Source organism: Heteronotia binoei, chromosome 2 (genome assembly GCF_032191835.1).
Source record: "Heteronotia binoei isolate CCM8104 ecotype False Entrance Well chromosome 2, APGP_CSIRO_Hbin_v1, whole genome shotgun sequence".
NCBI lineage: Eukaryota > Metazoa > Chordata > Lepidosauria > Squamata > Gekkonidae > Heteronotia > Heteronotia binoei.
The window spans coordinates 178,345,438-178,362,382 of NC_083224.1; the positions used below are offsets into that span (position 1 = coordinate 178,345,438).

The window sequence follows — 16,945 nt, forward strand, 5'->3', positions numbered from 1 at the left end:
TAGTCTGCACTCAAAGGGAGGTGCCAACTGATGCTCTGAGCTGGCCCCAGTGACTGGAGCCCTTTGAACCATGGGGACAGGACAAGGCAGAAGGGGACTCAAAAGTGGCCTCTATTAGTTTTGACCTCCTATGGGATTCATGAAGTGCTACTGCACAGGCTGAGGAAGAGCACAACAGGCCTTCCTTCCTGGCTGCATCAAGGAGTCCATGCAGAAAATGAAGAAGGTGAAGATAACCCTCCCTGTTCTAAGGCCCCATGGCCCTCAAAGAGAAATCTACTGATTTCTGTGGAAAATGCTCAGCTTTGCTGGCACCCACGCCAAGAGCAACAGTACTGTACAGCAGTAGTTAATTCAGTGACCTACAAATAAATGCCGTTTGCCAGCTCCCATATTGGTCTATTATGAAATGCAAGTGATAAACAGTCTCAATTATCTCCAAGTTGAATTTGTACACAAAGTGTACAAAAACTCCAGACACATTGTGCAGTCTACACTGCTTCCACGGTGTACGTTTAAGAGCAGACACAACAAAAGGCATTGTATTTGGAATCACAGGATAACTGAACTGAAATACTTACCTAGGCTGAGAGACTGGCAAGATCTCTGAGGTAGGTGTACTAGAAATTTTCTCGGGGACAGCAGCTGTACTAGAAGAAGCTTCATCTAAATCCACTGAAGGTTGAGTCTCATCTTCGGGTGTTCTTGATTCCCCCATCTCTATGGTCTATTTTTGTGTAAAAAAAAGTAGCATATTTCAGAACTAGTTTTTGTATTTGGAAAGTCTGAAAAATCTTAGGCTGGACACCAAGCCTTGTATTTGCTGAGCCCTTAAGAACATAAGAGAAGCCATGTTGAATCAGGCCAATGGCCCATCCAGTCCAACACTCTGTGTCACACAGTCGCCAAAAAAACCCAGGTGCCATCAGAGGGTCCATCAGTGAGGCCAGAACACCAGAAGCCCTCACCCTGTTTCCCCTTTTCTGCTGTGGGGACAGTCCTCCACTGAAGGGCATGTTCCTCCAGCAGTAGGAGATCCGGCTCATGCAAGTCCAACCACTTAGATCCAACAGAGTTTTTATGGGCAGAAAAAATATCACCTTCTTGTTACTTGCTCTGAGCTGGATTTGGGAGAGAGGATTATAAATCTAATAAAATAAGAATAATAAATCTGTGAGGCATGACTTTCACGCTTCCCCCTTCTGGCTGTAGCCCAAAATGTCCCCCAAAATGCAGCTCTTGAGCCACACTCGGTAGGGAGAATTCCTTTCACCCAAGGAAATGCTCTTTTGGATCCAAGACAGCATCTTTCCATAAGCCAAAAAGCCCCACATGAAACCACCTCCGGGCAGCATTACTACGGAAGCAAGGTTTATGATCCAAGCCCTTAGGCTTGATGACAGAATGAAAATGAATCATTTAACCTAGATGATTTCATGCCGTACATAATTTTAAAAGACAGGTACAAAGACTGAAATCCTAATGCAAACATTCTAAATTATAGCTACATGGCTCATCTTCTCTCATACTCCAAACCTCAAAGGCTGCTTTGACACAAACTCAACTAAAGTACATAGGGAAAACTTTTAAATTTGAGTGTGGCTCAAGAGCTGCATTTTGGGGGACATTTTGGGCTACAGCCAGAAGGGGGAAGCATGAAAGTCATGCTTCACAGATTTATTATTCTTATTTTATTAGATTTATAATCCGCTCTCCCAAATCCAGCTCAGAGGTGGAATGAATGAACTGTTTAAGGCAAAGTTTTTAGTCACCCAGAATGTGTAAATGGTTTTACATAAAAATCTTCATATTACAGTATTAGCTAATGCTAATTCCTGTGTGTACTGTAGACATAAACAACATATTTCTACTGGTTTTTTAAAAAGACTAATTTCATTCATAAACAGGGTATTATACAAGTTCTTGAGTAATTTTCAGCATTATAAACTTTAACTGTAAATCTAATAATGCTGCTAGTCCTATTACCATCTTGTGACACTGGTTCTGCTCAAATACACTTTCTTTTTTTCTCTTCAAATTTCTCATTTCCGATTCTTCCCCCCTCCCCCTCTCAGATAGCAAAAACTAACATTCATGTGCAGGGTGCAGTAGTTGGCAGCTGTAGGGCTTTGGCATTGGATATATTCACAATTTTGTTTGAAGGATGCGCTGGCATTATACTTCAAGTTCATAAATATTCAAAATACTATTTATGTTGCTAAAGCGGCAAAATGATTTAAGGTGATGAGAAAGTATTGTCCATATTTCAGTTTCTCAGATTTTCCACTTATTTTCTCCATAAGATTTCCGTGGCTTCTACGTTTCCAGAAATATTGTCATTAAAAACTTTATCGTCATCCCAGAAAATGATGAATTTTCTACCTAGTTAATGTCTAATCCCATATCAACAAAAGCACCTGTGAAATATAGGGTGTGTGTGTTAGAGAGCAACAACCTTTCATTGAACTCCCTTTCCCACTGTAAGAAGGGGGAGATTAAACACCTATTCGGCTATGGGAGCTTTGCTTATGGACCTTGGAATCAATACACTTTAGCAAGAGGAGTAACCTCCATGAAATTTCCATGTTCTGCAACTAGAAGACAAACACCATCAGGTGCATTTCCAAAGAGCTGCACATTTGAAAGATGTCTGCCAGCCTCCACAATCCATGAAGTTCCTGCTAAATGTACCCTGAACAAAAGCCAAGTGAAAAGGCTTGCCTGTTTTTGCTTTGTGCAGTCAACCGAACACTCTTCTTCTGGATTGCCTCTCACAATGGATTCATCATGTTCTAAAGGGAGCACTTCAACGTGTCCATCCATCTCCTCCTAATTGAAAGATACACATGCTTCCTTTAAAGAAACACACCGGCAAACTTTGACTTTTATTTTTAACACACCAGTTCTGAGTGATTTTTAATCCTAAAACTATTAAATAATGAACTATGCAATCTAATCTTTAATTTATTTTTTATAACTAAAACAGTGAAACTCTTTAAAAATAATCTCTGAATTACAGCTGGTGCGAGTGTTAAGACAGCGCGGGGGGATATTCCTTTCCAGAACTGCAGGGTTATGAAATGCTTCTATCCCATAATCCGAGTTGTGCACTACATTAGGCGGCTTTTGAAAACAGTTTGGAAATCTGCAGTTAGTCCAAATTATGCCCATGCTGAAAGAACTGCATCTGATTTGTTTCCAGCCAAATTCAAGGTGCAGGCGTTGACTGTTAACAATTATAAGGCTCAAAATGATGGAACATTAACGAACCCTTATTCCCTTATGAACCACCTTGGGCACAGAGATCTGCCAGCGTGAACTTGTTCCAATTGCCTTCTCTTGCTGAAATTATTTCCCAAGGAGCAAGGCCTTTCGGTGGCTGCAGTCAAGGTTGTGGAATACTTTCCCATAACTAGCAGTGGGAAACTAACTCCCTTCTAGTTTTTCGAAAACAGGCAAAGATCTCTGCATTCTGCCGGCTCTTCTATTGGTCTTCCAAACGTACTTCTGAAGGGATATTACAGTACTACATTATATGGATTTTATTGCTGTTAGTCTTATGAGAGGAAGAGCCAGGCAGGCTACAAATAAACCAAGCCATTTTAAGTGCTTGCAAAGCTCTTTAGCAGCATGGAAATCCCCAGATTTACAGAGTATGCTCCAAAAGCAGAATCAAGCCAGTACAGAATTAAGCTTGATGAAATGAGAATGGGAAGCAGCACTTTTAACCTTTCCTGCTTAAAAACACTGTATAAAGAAAGTTCTCCTCCTTTAAAAGAGTGTGAAGCAGGGCTGTTTGGTAGTTATTGGCTGATAGAGAACATAAAATAGAAGTGGAAATAACACCGCTATCTCTTATTCCTTTATAATTTATACCCTGCCTTTCCAGAACTCCTCTGATCAATGGATCTTGAGCAATGACAAGAAAAGTACTACATTAGTTTCTAAAGGAAAATGAAATAGGGATTTAGCAACTGAGAAGATCATATTCAGATCACAGTCTAGCATCAGACAATGAATAGCATCCCCTTTGAAAATTATTAAACAATAAACACAAAACAGGTAAAATGTGGAGATTCCTAAAAAGTTTTTAAAAAGGAGCATGCCAGTATTTTATGAGGTAAAGTATCAATTTTATCCTGGTCACAAGGACAAAGAAGATCTGCATATGGAGTATTACAAAACCTCCCACACAATAATCCTGCCTTCCATTGCAATGGGGATCCTAACTAGCTTACACAGTTGTCCCCTTCTCTGTTTTATCCTTACATTAACAACCCTGTGAGGCTGGTTAGGCTGAGTGTGTGATTGGCTCAAAGTCACCCAGCAAGCTTCCATGACATAACGACTATACCAAACCAACTCTTAAGAGAAATGCTTACATCTGACAACCTTACTCAAGCTTTCCATTTCATGTGTTGGTGGTCCAGTCTGGTAACTTTCAGTACACCACAGTTTGAATCTGAACAGTCATTCCTATCATCTTGTCAATATGTATCTTCTAGCTATTCCAATAGTATTACTAGGGGATCAAGTGATAACCTTTCCCCTTCTGTATTATCAATAATTTCCTCTACAAATAATTTTCTCATTTGCAATCTTACAGCATTACACTGGAAATTAAATGCCACAATACACGCCATTCATTTTCTCTGAAATTAATTAATACAGATGTAGAATCAACTTTCTATGAAATTTCATTTCAGGATAGCACCACAGTAGCTACTGCTTCATTAGATGTTTTCTAGCTTAGCTGATATCTGAACTCCAGTATATTTTAAAACTATTTTTGCATAAACTGGATTGACGATTTCTATCAAAATAATAAAGCAACATGCTGCTGAAAGTTTATATGCCTTCTTGTGCTCCAAAACAATCAGGTAGCAACCTTTTAATGGCAAGAATTTAGCTATACCTTCAGCAATTATTTCCTTAAAGGAACAATTTTTTAAAAAGTTATTCCTGCATTGAAGTACATGAATGGCTAAAGCTTTATGGATATCAATATTAACGTAATATTTGTAGCAACTGTAGAAAAAAGTATTCTGGCAAGAGACTTCCAACGGAAAAAATGTGAATATTAACAAATACATTACGACAAGTAACGAGCCCATATGAAATTTCACAAAGGGTCGAATCCAGCCAGGCCATTTCAATCTATCACATCCAGGCCTTTTTTTGAGCAGGAGCGCAGCTCTGGCTGGGATGGCTAGGGCTCCGGCAGATGGCAGCCACATGCTCACAGGAAGCTGCAGTGGCAACTTCCTGGAGCCCAACTCGCTGGCTGGGCATGGGGGGTGGGGAGGGCTTAGCTGCGTCGCAGCAGAAACCTCTTGGAGCCTGGCTTCTAGTGATGTCAGGGGATGTGGGCTCACCCCCTGAAGTGAGCTCCTGCTGGGCTTTTTCTTAAAAAAAAAAAAAAGCCCTAATCACACCCATTGCTTCATCATATCACAATCCCCAACCCACATGGCTTTTGTAAATCCCAGATCCCTGCATATCATTTTTTTCGTGGTCAATAGGGGACCTCTCCTTTTCACTAGCAAACAAATGCATGTAACAGTTCACCATCAAGTTCTTGTGGAAGCTTGTAATGTTCACAGGAATCCTGGCAACACCCCAATGAGTTATTTTCAATCCAAGGTTTATCATTCTTTGCAGGGAAAATGTGACTGGGCATATTCCCTAGATTTCAGATTACATCACCTTACCTACCTAAGCTTTCTTTCCATTTCCTTGTTTCAGTCTAACCATTGTTTGAAGTACAGCTCTCACCCCTCTCGTCACTCTAAAGTTTTTCCTCCTCACAGGACTGCACTGGATAGCTGAGACACTCTCCCATCAAAATTTCTTAATCAGTTGCTCAAATATTGTACATTTCAATTTTAAAGCCTATTCAAACCCTTCCATTACTACTGATTCACTACCGACTGTTCTCTTTTTTTTTGTCACCTTCATATTCATTCTGCTAAAAATTCTAATACTGGAAAGATCTCATGAAGTAGTTAAGAAAATCAGTCAGGCATTTAATAATAGAATAAGAATGATCAACCAGTATTTCCCACAAGGCAAATATCAATCAGTATTTCCCACAGGGCAAATGCTGCACTCCCCAGTTAACAACTTCTGCTTTACAGGAGTCAACAGAACTAGAAAACTATTCAAAGCCATAGCTTCTAATTGTTACTCTAAAGATTATTTTTCCAAACAGTGCCTACAGCGATTTGCAAAATATCACTAAAACGTTACTGAAGCTAGTAAAACATAAGTGTTCAATACTAAACAAGCCTTCTTATACTATGGGGTAGCCATCTCATACAAACTGAGAAAAAAAGTAAAGAAAATTAACAGAAATCTCAGAGGGGTAGCCACAGTAAACTGTTGTAGCCAAAAAGGCAAATTACTGTAGCACAAGCTACAGCAATAGATGAATTATAGTGGTGTGCATTTGAGTCTACCCGAACCAAAAATATACCCTAAAAACACCTCATTGTGTATTTTGACTTCCCAAATATATTGGGGATTGCCCAGCAGAGCCCTATCTGAGCTTGTGGGGAGAAGTCTCCCCACAGGATCAGCTCCTGGGTGAGTTTTTCTGCTGGGCAGTCAGGTCTAAGCCAGGCTGCCCAGCAGAGCCTGCACCGAAAGTTCCCCCTGAAGGATTTGCTGCTTTAGTGAGCTCCTTTGGGCGGTCCAGTTTAAAGGGACCACCCAAAAGAGGCCCTCTCAGTGGCAAAGCTGCCTCTCAGCTGTTTTTAGCAGCTTTTCTGCTGCTCCCCTCCCCCCCAAGTATTTTTTGCTTTGGACCAACTGGACCTGAAAAATCTGGGTTTTCTAAAAAATCCCAGATCAGAATACTTTACCAGTATGGGATCTGGGTTTTTGGGGGGTGGGAGGAGAGGAATCCTGAATGTGTGTGTGTGTGTGGGGGGGGGGGGGGGTCCAATAGACCAAAACCGGAAAATATCAAGGAAAAAAAGTACACACCAATGTGTTGTGCTACATTCAGCTGGAAGAGCAACAAACAAAGCAGTGAGAGAAGAGGGTATGGCAATTAAGTCACAGGACCCAGAGCCTTGGGAGACACAGGAAAGTTAATTTACAACACAGAACACAGATGAAGACAGGAACCGGACAAAAGACTAAACTACCTACTCAGCACTCCTAGAATACTTTCAATCTGTACAGTGTCCATAAAAAGGAACAATTCCTTTTTGGAGAGACCTAGTCATCCTAAGCCCCTATTGAGTTCACACCTGATAACGTCAAATCTGCACACAACCTCCATCTAGATCAGCAGTCTCTTGCTGCAGACTCCCTTATAAACTTTTCAGCGAAGTACTGCAACCTTTAAGCCATTTACTAAATGTTCAAGGAAGGTGAAATCCTCCCTCTATGGTTTCTAAATATTTCTTGTTTGATACATGACCTTTCAGTTCCTGATGTAAAGGATGCCTAGACTGGCTAATGTGAATGACAGAAGAGATAGCACACATGCTAAGGACGTAAAAATGAACGAGCCCTTAATAGTATGGCTGATGTCAACGGGCACTGGACATTGGGATGGTACCCACTGAAATTATAGTTTGTGCATATAATGAAGTAAGCTCTGGATCACAAAGAAATGTATGCCATAATAAATTCATCTTTTAAAAAGTGCAACGAGAATGTTATTTCATTCTGTAATGAGACCTCAACCTCTCGTTCAGCAGATCCTATAAAAAGAAAAAACCCTATAAACATTCAATGAAAGGCGTCGCTATCCCATTACAGGAAGCGTACAAGAAGCAGACAAGAGCAGGAAAACAAGCCTTCATATCTTCCAAAATAGCTCCTAACAAACCCCTCACTCTGTGCCACAACCAGAATTAAAGGGAGGGAAGACGAGGTTCCCCACCATGATTGAGTCTGCCTCACACCCTTGGGTCATAGGATCACCATAAGGTGAGAACGACTTGACGGCAAACACATACACACTTGAAAAGTTCATAGAATTGCTTTAGAAAATGATTAAGTTACCCATTTTAACAATTTTGCTTCCATGACTAACAAGGTACAGAAGACAGTCACTGAGGAAGTAGATTTCTGTTGAAAAAAAGTTACCTCAGCCTTTGTATAGAATTTTACGAAGTGAACTTCATAAATTAATATTATGCGCTGATGGCATGCAGCTATCAACCTATTTACTGTAAGTGGAATGATGCATCTACCTTCATTACCTTTTCCTGGATGTTTTCTTCCATGCTTGCCAAGGGATAGTTCTCATTTGGTGAATACATAGATGCAGATGAAGGGCTCTCTTTACAAAAGACATGCCAGCAGGGAAGCCTATTAAGAAAGAATGTAAGAGCCACACTGAAACATTAAGAACTGACAAATGCATTCCCATAGAGTGTAGAGGGCCAAGAGGCACACACTTTTTCTTTTTGGGGGAAGGAGATGATCACCCTTCCCAGACACCCCCTCCCCACTGTTCTCTGAAGTGAACACAAATTACTCAATTATTCTAAAGTAGCAGCACAATGACAGACCACTGAGAGGCAGAAAGAGATGGCATTTCACCAACTGAATATACACAAATAAGCTCTCTAACCCATTTCTCTGTCTTGTGCAATACGGCCTGCCTTTAAAGCCATTTTTGTCTATTTTGGCCCAAACAACCAAATGGACACCACCTATTTCTTATGTTCGCTCTGCTCGGTGCTACACATCCATAGACATGTCTCCATTAACCTGCCACACAATAATTTCAAGATAGATTCACAAACCCTAGGCATAAGCCTCTTAACCCTGACACAATTTTACTGGAACACAGAATGACAATAAATGTATGCCCATCAGAAACATTTTTATTTCCAGTTCTTTAGACATATTGACAACAGGAAATAAGTTTTTAGGAACGTGACATAAATTGGCCAATGTTACACATACAGGAATGTAGAAAGCACAAAAAGTGGACAAGGCAGAAATGATAGGTTGAGGAAACCACAAACACAAACTTGGCAAATGCTGCAAGGTAACTGCAGTTAAACAAGTTAAATAAGTTACAATTTCTAACCTTTATGTGCATTCTACAGAACACATTAGCAGATTTACAGTCAAACAAACTTAGCCAGCCAGCCTTTTCACTTGATCTTGCCTGATTTCTCTCCTTTCTACAGCCCCCATTTCATGTGGCTTTTGTCCATGGAGGTCCCACAACTCCCAGCATAGCCTTTTTGGGGTGCTTAAAGGCAATCTCTTTCAGGTCTCACCCCCAGAAAAGCTAGCTGGAGCCAACCCTCCACATCTGCATTCAAAGCAATATTCTTTGGATGAAACCAACTGTTCCTGAAATCTGCCTTGCCAGCAAGGGACACAGATGGGCTCCAATATTAGGCTGGGAAATGCCAAATAAAGCTTGGATTGGTGAGTAAAAAATATTGTGGCAGCAAAGATCTTAAATCTAAAAAAATCCACAAGAGTTTTCCACACACCCTTAAATGCTTGTTAAAACATGATAAGCTTTGGTAGTCAAAAAATGTACTTACATCTTACATTTTGGATCCCCTAGTGTGTATATATATATATATTATGCATGTTAATGAATTTCAGGACCAGGTGTTCTATCTTTCATTAAGGTACAATGTTTCTTCTTCTGATATAATGTTGTATACATCTTAAAGCATTAATACCCATTAAAAGCAAAAAACAATTCAACCTCTGTTTAAATAATTTTATTTATTTATTTATCAGATTTATATCCTGCCCTCCCTTGACAGGCCCAGGGTGGCTAACAACCGTTAAAAACATTAACAAACACAGAACATTAAAAAGTAAAATATATAATAAAATATTTCCACACATATCAGCGATCATAAATCCATTCATTAAAATATGAAGTTCCCCTCAGAAAGAACTGTAATAAAATTTTGTATCAATCCTGATCAAGAGGTCAAAGTGAATAAAAGGTCAGCACTCCTACCTGAACTATTTACTAGAGTATTCAAAGCAGTACTCAAAAGTACAATTTAGAGTACTCAAAGCAGTTTGATAAAGCACTGAAAAAATGAACCAAACTCAAAGCACACAATTATTCTAAAACAGTACCGCTGTCAAGGTCTGTGAGTATTTCACCACCAAGAACTTGGCAAAATAAACAGTCTTCACCTGCCACCTAAATGAGGCAAAGTGAACTCAACAGACAAACTTCTGGAGAGGCAACATAGCAGCCCATCGAGAAGCCCATAGCAACAATATAGAGAAGACCCTAACCCCGCTGGACTCCAATCTTGCATGCATCTGTCATGGTACTTTGAGCAGAGCAGATTATGAGACATGAGATTCTGTAGGTGAGTCAATACTCAAACTTTCAAGAACTTTAAAGGTCATAACTGGCAACACATATTGTTTCTAGAAATACTAGAGTAATCAACAAAGTTGTGGGAATGCACCCTTCTCTAAGAGTGGCAAGCTTTGGCAATAACTAGCTTTTGGGACCACCTTCAAAGATTCTGTGTACAGTGGACTGCAATGAACAGTTTCACCTGGAAGTCAACAAGGAGTAAAATACAGCAGTCATATTGCTCTGTTCCTGCAGCAAGCAGAATTGGTAAGCCAGCCAAAGTTAATAAAAGTCTCCTCTAGGCAAAAAAGCTGTCTGGGATTCCAGAAGCATTGCTAGATCCAGGGTCACCCCTGAATGATGAACCTGATCTTTCAGGGAGAATGCAATCCCACTCAGGCCAGGCATTCCTCAGTCAACTGCTTCACCACAGAACCACTGTTGTTTTCTCTAGAATGAAAACAAAGAGGAAACAGTTGAAAGTCACCACACATCATGTGGATATGGAACATGGAGACAAAAATGGCAAGGAGCAAGCTGCGTATTACATTGGCCACATGGCTCCCACAGGGACTTGCAGCAGATATCCTGCTGCAAGTCGACACAGGAGCCATTTAAAAGCGCTGCAGGGGACCGATTCTGGCTGGGCCTGCCACACAGAACAGGCTCCTACCCCTCCCCCGCTCAAAATGATGCTGTCTTCCTTTATGCTGTCAGGAAAACAGCATAAGGGAAGACAGGACCCCTCCTCCCCTGGTGACCACGTACCTGATGTAAGGCATACTTGGGCCCTAATTCACTTCACTGGAGAAGTCTCATGGAGATAAACAACACTCTTCCATTACCACCTAAAGGCTCAGGAAAATGAACAGGGCCACATCCCTTGTAAATCCGGCTGGTAATTTCATGAGGGCTAGTACACTAGCTGTAGACTTACATTTAAACGATGGCTGAGCCACAGTTATCAATGTCAAAACAATGCACAGGAGCTCCCACTGCTTCAAAATGCAATAAAATGGGGTTCTACTGATCCTCACTGACTTAGGTAAGATCACATTTGACCCAGTGTTACTGCTGGGGAATGATGCCTTAGATATTTTCTTGCTCTCAACAAGCAACCAGACTTCTTAAAACTACCTGTTCTACAGATATAAATATATAAAGGTTCCTGGAGATCCAGTGTCAGGACATCTCCCTCCCTCTGTTACAGAGGCTTTGAGAACAATGAGAAAGACAGTTAATCTCTTGCAGTCTGTGGAAAAATGATACCGACCTTGGACATACACACAATCAATTCCTAAAGCTATCTTGTACACATACACAATCCTGGACAAACGGAGCAAATGTTCTCATTGCTGAAATTAACAGCTACTAAAAATGGCACTTTCAGGGTCAATATCTTTAATGGTGCTTGAACAAAGAAATGTATTTGAAAGTAATCTGTGCAGTCTCCACGATGGAATCGGTGCACAACAGGGAGAATTTGCAATGATGCATTCTGTAGGAAAAATCTGTTGAAAAGGGGGAAAATGTAATTGATTAATCTCTGGTCACAAGTTCCCATGCCCAACAGTCTGAACATGTGGATAAGGCAGGCTTGTTGAAACTTTTGCACTCCTTCTCTCCAATTATAAACATTAGTCTCCATCCCACTCGCAGCATTCTTACCAGAAAAATACCAAAGATGTGGGACTAGATGCTCATTTAGACTCAGGCTCAGGCTTGGGCCAAGTAGTTATTTATAGTTATGACTAATTTCTAAATGTCCAAATTACTCTTTGGGTTTAAAAGGACTAAGTCTTTAACATCCACACCTCCTTTTCAAAGAGGGCTTGTTTTGTCTTTAGCTTCTATGTCATCTAAGGAAAAGAAATGCAACTAGACTGACAGTTGCGTCTGCAATGAAAATCTGACTTTTCAGCTACAAGTCTCACAGCAAACCTTCCCCATCCTTCAGAATCAATGGCACTAGATCAACTGCTGCATTAACTGATGAAATTGAAGTCTGGTCAAGAGTTCTGCTAAGAAAAGAACACATCTTTTTGGGGGCAGAAAGTGTTACATTTGAAAGCTAACAGAAAGTTCCATCCCTCTTAAAGTTCCTCCTCTTCCTCAAAAGTTCTGGGAAGGATTAATTCCCACTTGAGAAAAGCCTCTTGTACTCATAAGGCTCCCACTCAGGAATCCTCCTTTGGGTTATTGAAGAATTCCAGAAGATTCACAAGTGGGAAACCTTCTTGAGGGAACAGAAATCTAGGTCAGCATGTCCTCACCAGGCAGTTCTCAACTATCCAACAGACCATAGCCTACTGATTCAGCAACCAAGTCTTCATCCTGGGATATGAACATCTATCTAGAACCAAAGGCTGTCCTAGAGGGCTGACTCTCTGGCTGTTTTAGAGGACCTGGCTACCTTTGTGTTCACCAGAGGTAGAGATGTTGTTACTGAGCTTAGATGGCAAAAAGAGCTTTAAAAGCTTTTGTGGCCCTTGGATGAATTCATCGAGGAGGAGAAATTATACCTATAGCACTTCAACCCTTTTTCTTGCTCTGGAAGGGTGCAGTTGGTAAGCACAAACAGCTATACCTACTCCTTCGAGAAACTGCAAGGGATGTGTCACTGTTTTGAGAGGAAGGAAAGCAAGGCTATGGATGCAGAGGGACTTACCCAGGACTCCTTTGTTGCCTGCTGCTGGTTTAGGTTTAGTGGCCCCTCTGAAGTTGATCAGCTGCATCATCATTTTGGCACCAGAACTTGCACTTGACGTGTCTCTCTTCTGCCTCAGAATCAATCCTGGAGCTCTGCTCAAGAACTTTGCTACTCTTTGTCAACTGACTGTTTGGTAAGTAGGGCAGGGCGCTCCTGCACTTCATTCTGGGTAAAATGTGGTAATGCTGTTCTCCAGAAAAACCACTAGCCACAAAAGCCTCTTCAGAGGAATAGTGCTCTGAAATCACTTTGGCTAAGGCAGCAAACTTAAGCACCTCTCAAGAAACTTAAAAATAAATAAATAAAACACACAAGACAAAACGAAAAAGGAATGATCATGGGAGAAAAAGCAAGACAAGGAAACTAAAAAGGGAAAGGAATCCAGAGATCCTAGTCCAACAGCACTACAGAAACATCTCTCCCTCAAGGCAATTCTTTCTCATCACAGCTCAGTGGCTGCCTCCAAGTCTGCACTCAGCTGCTCTCCAAATTCAATCTCTCTCTCCCCAACAAGCTGAGAGCATGACAAATCCACACACAGCAGTAAGCAGGCAAGTAGCAAAACAGAAAGCAGTTGTTTACTTTTAAATGATCTGGAAGACTGTTGTCTCTACACGAACAACAGTATACAGATGTGTAAACTTTGGGGCAGGTTTAAGCAGAAGAGCAAAGGAACCTTTTCCTGCAGGTTGGTCCACCACTCTAAAACTCTTTTGACATACATCACTTGCATTCACAAAAGTTCATCTGTGTGTACTTTTCACTGCAGTAGAACCATATGAAGCATTCCACCACCGGCACTTCCCAAAAGCAAATTCATAGCTAGAACTGTTTATTAACTGCGACTGAGATACATTTAAAAGTGATTTCGATATAATGTAAAAATATGACATACCATAGCATACACCTATGCAAAAATACTATCTTGAATCTAACACGGACATCTGCATCAAAAAGCACTGTAGCACAATGCAGATATTTTGTTTTAGAAAGACACAAGGATGTACACCACCCAAAGCTTCCCAGAAGTGTGGACATGCAATCAGCACTAAGAATTGTATTTCATCTTAACTCCTGCATCACCATAAAAAAAAGCTACTCTATTAAATACATCATCATCTCTTTTATAATGCTTATATTGGAGCCATTTAGATTGCTAATGTCTGCAGCACAGGGCTTTGTCCTTCCCTCCATTTCATTCATGTCTAATCTCAATTTTTGTTTTCTCAAACTGACAAACCCAGGGTCAAAGGAGAACAGCTCTGAAACAATACAGAAAAGCAAATACTACAGGAAAACACAAGAGAATATTGAGAACAATGAAACAAGGGAAATGTTTCATACACATCTAGCAGACTGAACAGGATTTTCTCCCTTCTTTAACTTTACAGTCACGGCTTGGAGGAAAGTGGGCCTATACTGCATATTCAACTGAGGTGCTTGTATACATTAGTATTTCAAATCTAACCAGAACAGATAACAGAAACTCTGCCACCAAAAAAAAAATGCTTCAGCCTGCATCTGGGGCAGTGATGCCCTACAGTATCAACTAATCTCTTGAAAACCAAAAGGGAATGAGTAGTTGCTAACATGGATGCAATCAGTTCCAACCTGATAAACACCAAGGAGAGGCCCTCAGGATTTGACTTGTCATGTAAAGTGTGAAAGACGACTAATAGAATATGAACAGACTCAGGCAGTTGTCCAGACCTGTTGTTTAAAAATGGAGCAAAATACCAGAAACCAAATGTGATTGTGGTGCAACCTGCCAACCCTCTGTCTCAGGAATGTGAGCGTTGTGCTTTCCAGGGAAATGTGATGGACTCTCCCCAGCTGTAACTGAGTGGACTGAAAACCTAAATATTAGTATTTAGAAGGACTGCCCAATAAGTTTGCATATCAACTTGGTTACATATTTTATATTATTATATACTTCCTGTGCATAACTGCCATGTGATAAATAACCAGAAGCCTCTCGAAGCTCGAGTCTGCCCCCAAACACCTATTACCTAATAGGAGGAACTTGGAGAGCATGCAAGTTGCTGATAAGGAAGGCAAACTTAAAGGCAGACATTGTCTTAGTCCACATTGTTACCTGCTCTCTTTTCCAGCTCCAGCTGAATGTAAACAGCAAATGGAAAGGGGTACTGGGGCTGAAATGAAAGCCTCTGGGCCACATCATGACACACACATCTTATGGCTTGTGTGAAGATGGATAATCCCTTATATTCACTGTTTTATTTAGCTGTAATGTTTTTCACAATGCAAGCAAGTTCAAGCAGGCCTCTGAATAGGTTTAAGTTGTAAGTTAAACACCCAGGGAAGGGCAACACGAGCTCCATGGGTGGTCACATGCATGACTTCTTCTGTCAGACAGCAGCTCTCTCTCCCTTTAGAAGGCCTGCCCTTCGAAACTTTCAGGTACACCTGTCCACTGAAGCAGCAGAAGGGGCTGCAGAGGTTAGATGCCTGGTCAGACACAGGGCTCCTACCACTGGAAGGTGAGCAACAAAATGTAACCCAACTGAATTCAGAAGAATGAGCTTTGAAAATCTCCCCATAACCCCAGACACAACCTGGACAGCAGATAGAGGCAGCACATGGGAGAGTTGTGTTCCTAATTAAAGTATAACAGCCATAAGTAGATTTTCACATGTTAAAGTGAAACTGAAGAGGGACCATGGCTCAATTGTAGAGCATCCACTTGGCAAGTAAAAGGTCCCAGGTTCAATCCCTGGCACCTCCAGTTAAAAGAGTCTGACAATAAGGTGACATGAAAGCAACTTAACTCTGATAGATACTTTTTCCTCCAGGCCAAGGATCCCTGGAAGGGTTTTTTGCCATCTCCTGGGCATGGAGCAGGGGTCACTGGGGGTGCATGTGTGTAGGGAGACATTTGTGAATTTCCTGCATCGTGCGGAGAGTTGGACTAGATGGCCCTGGAAGTACTTTCCAACTCTACAATTTTATGACAAGCTTTGCGCAAGATCCGTTCCTTCTTCTGGCACCTCGTGTTAACTACAGATCATAACCCTGTTCAAACTACCAGCCACTCACTAGAGCAGAGGTGGCCAAACTGTGGCTCGGGAGCCACATGTGCCTCTTTGACACATACTGTGTGGCTCTCGAAGCCCCCACCAACCCCATTGGCCAACTTTGAGAAGGCATTCGTCTCTTTAAATCACTTCTCCAAGCCAAGCCAGTGGCAGCTTGGAGAATGAATTTAAAATTAAAGTTGCTTTCTTTCCACCTCTCCCTCATCTATTTCCCTTCCTTCCTGTCCTGTGGCTCTCAAAACATCTGATGTTCATGTTTTGCGTCTCTCAAACATCTGCTGCTTGTTTTATGCGTCTCGTACATTAAACAAGTTTGGCCACCCCTGCACTAGAGATATGCCGCTTCTCCTCCCACCCCCGGCCAAGGCATCAGCCAGCCACCCACCCACCCTTCCTCAACTCACCCGAGCAGGCAGCAGAGCAGCAAGCAGGAGGCCCAGAACAGAAGCCGTCGAGGCGGCTCCTTCATCGTCTCCCCCGTTTACCTCTCCGGGCCAGGGGGCGGCGGCGCATCCTCCCGGCCACGGTTGATGCCGCTGAGGCTAGGGGGGCGGGGCAGAGCTGGGCCGGCTCCGAGTCGGGAAGGCAGGTGCGTGAGGGTCGTCGCCGGCTGCCCCTTCAGCGACTGCCTCCTTCGCCTCTTCTTTCCGGCCTCCCGCTCTTCCCTGCCCCGCTTCCTTCAGCCGCCGTTCCAAGCTCAAGTCCTGACGCGCTGAGGTGGAATGTGACGCGTCAGCCGCCCGGGAAGCGAAGAAAACGAATCGCGCCTGCGCACTGGGGCGCTACCTGAGGCCTACCCCGGCGGCCGTTGGTCCAACAGTTGTTCCTCCTAAGCCAATAGCCGCGCCGATTTGG

General features: G+C 42.0%; 1 protein-coding gene across 2 annotated transcripts in view; it reads right to left on the reverse strand.

The window, feature by feature from the left end:
• Positions 1–16,943, reverse strand: part of SUCO (SUN domain containing ossification factor) — a 41,997-nt gene extending 25,054 nt beyond the window's left edge. Inside the window, exons 1-4 of one of the 2 annotated variants that reach the window (XM_060232554.1) lie at positions 16,495–16,943; positions 8,220–8,328; positions 2,722–2,829; positions 582–727 (exon numbers count right to left, since the gene is read on the reverse strand). In XM_060232554.1, the coding sequence (XP_060088537.1) occupies positions 582–727; positions 2,722–2,829; positions 8,220–8,328; positions 16,495–16,559 (428 nt within the window). In that variant the 5' untranslated portion in view covers positions 16,560–16,943. Of the gene's footprint in view, positions 1–581; positions 731–2,721; positions 2,830–8,219; positions 8,329–16,494 lie in introns of those variants that run through there. The other variant, XM_060232553.1, reaches the window with a different exon arrangement.
• Positions 16,944–16,945: the final 2 nt, after the last annotated feature.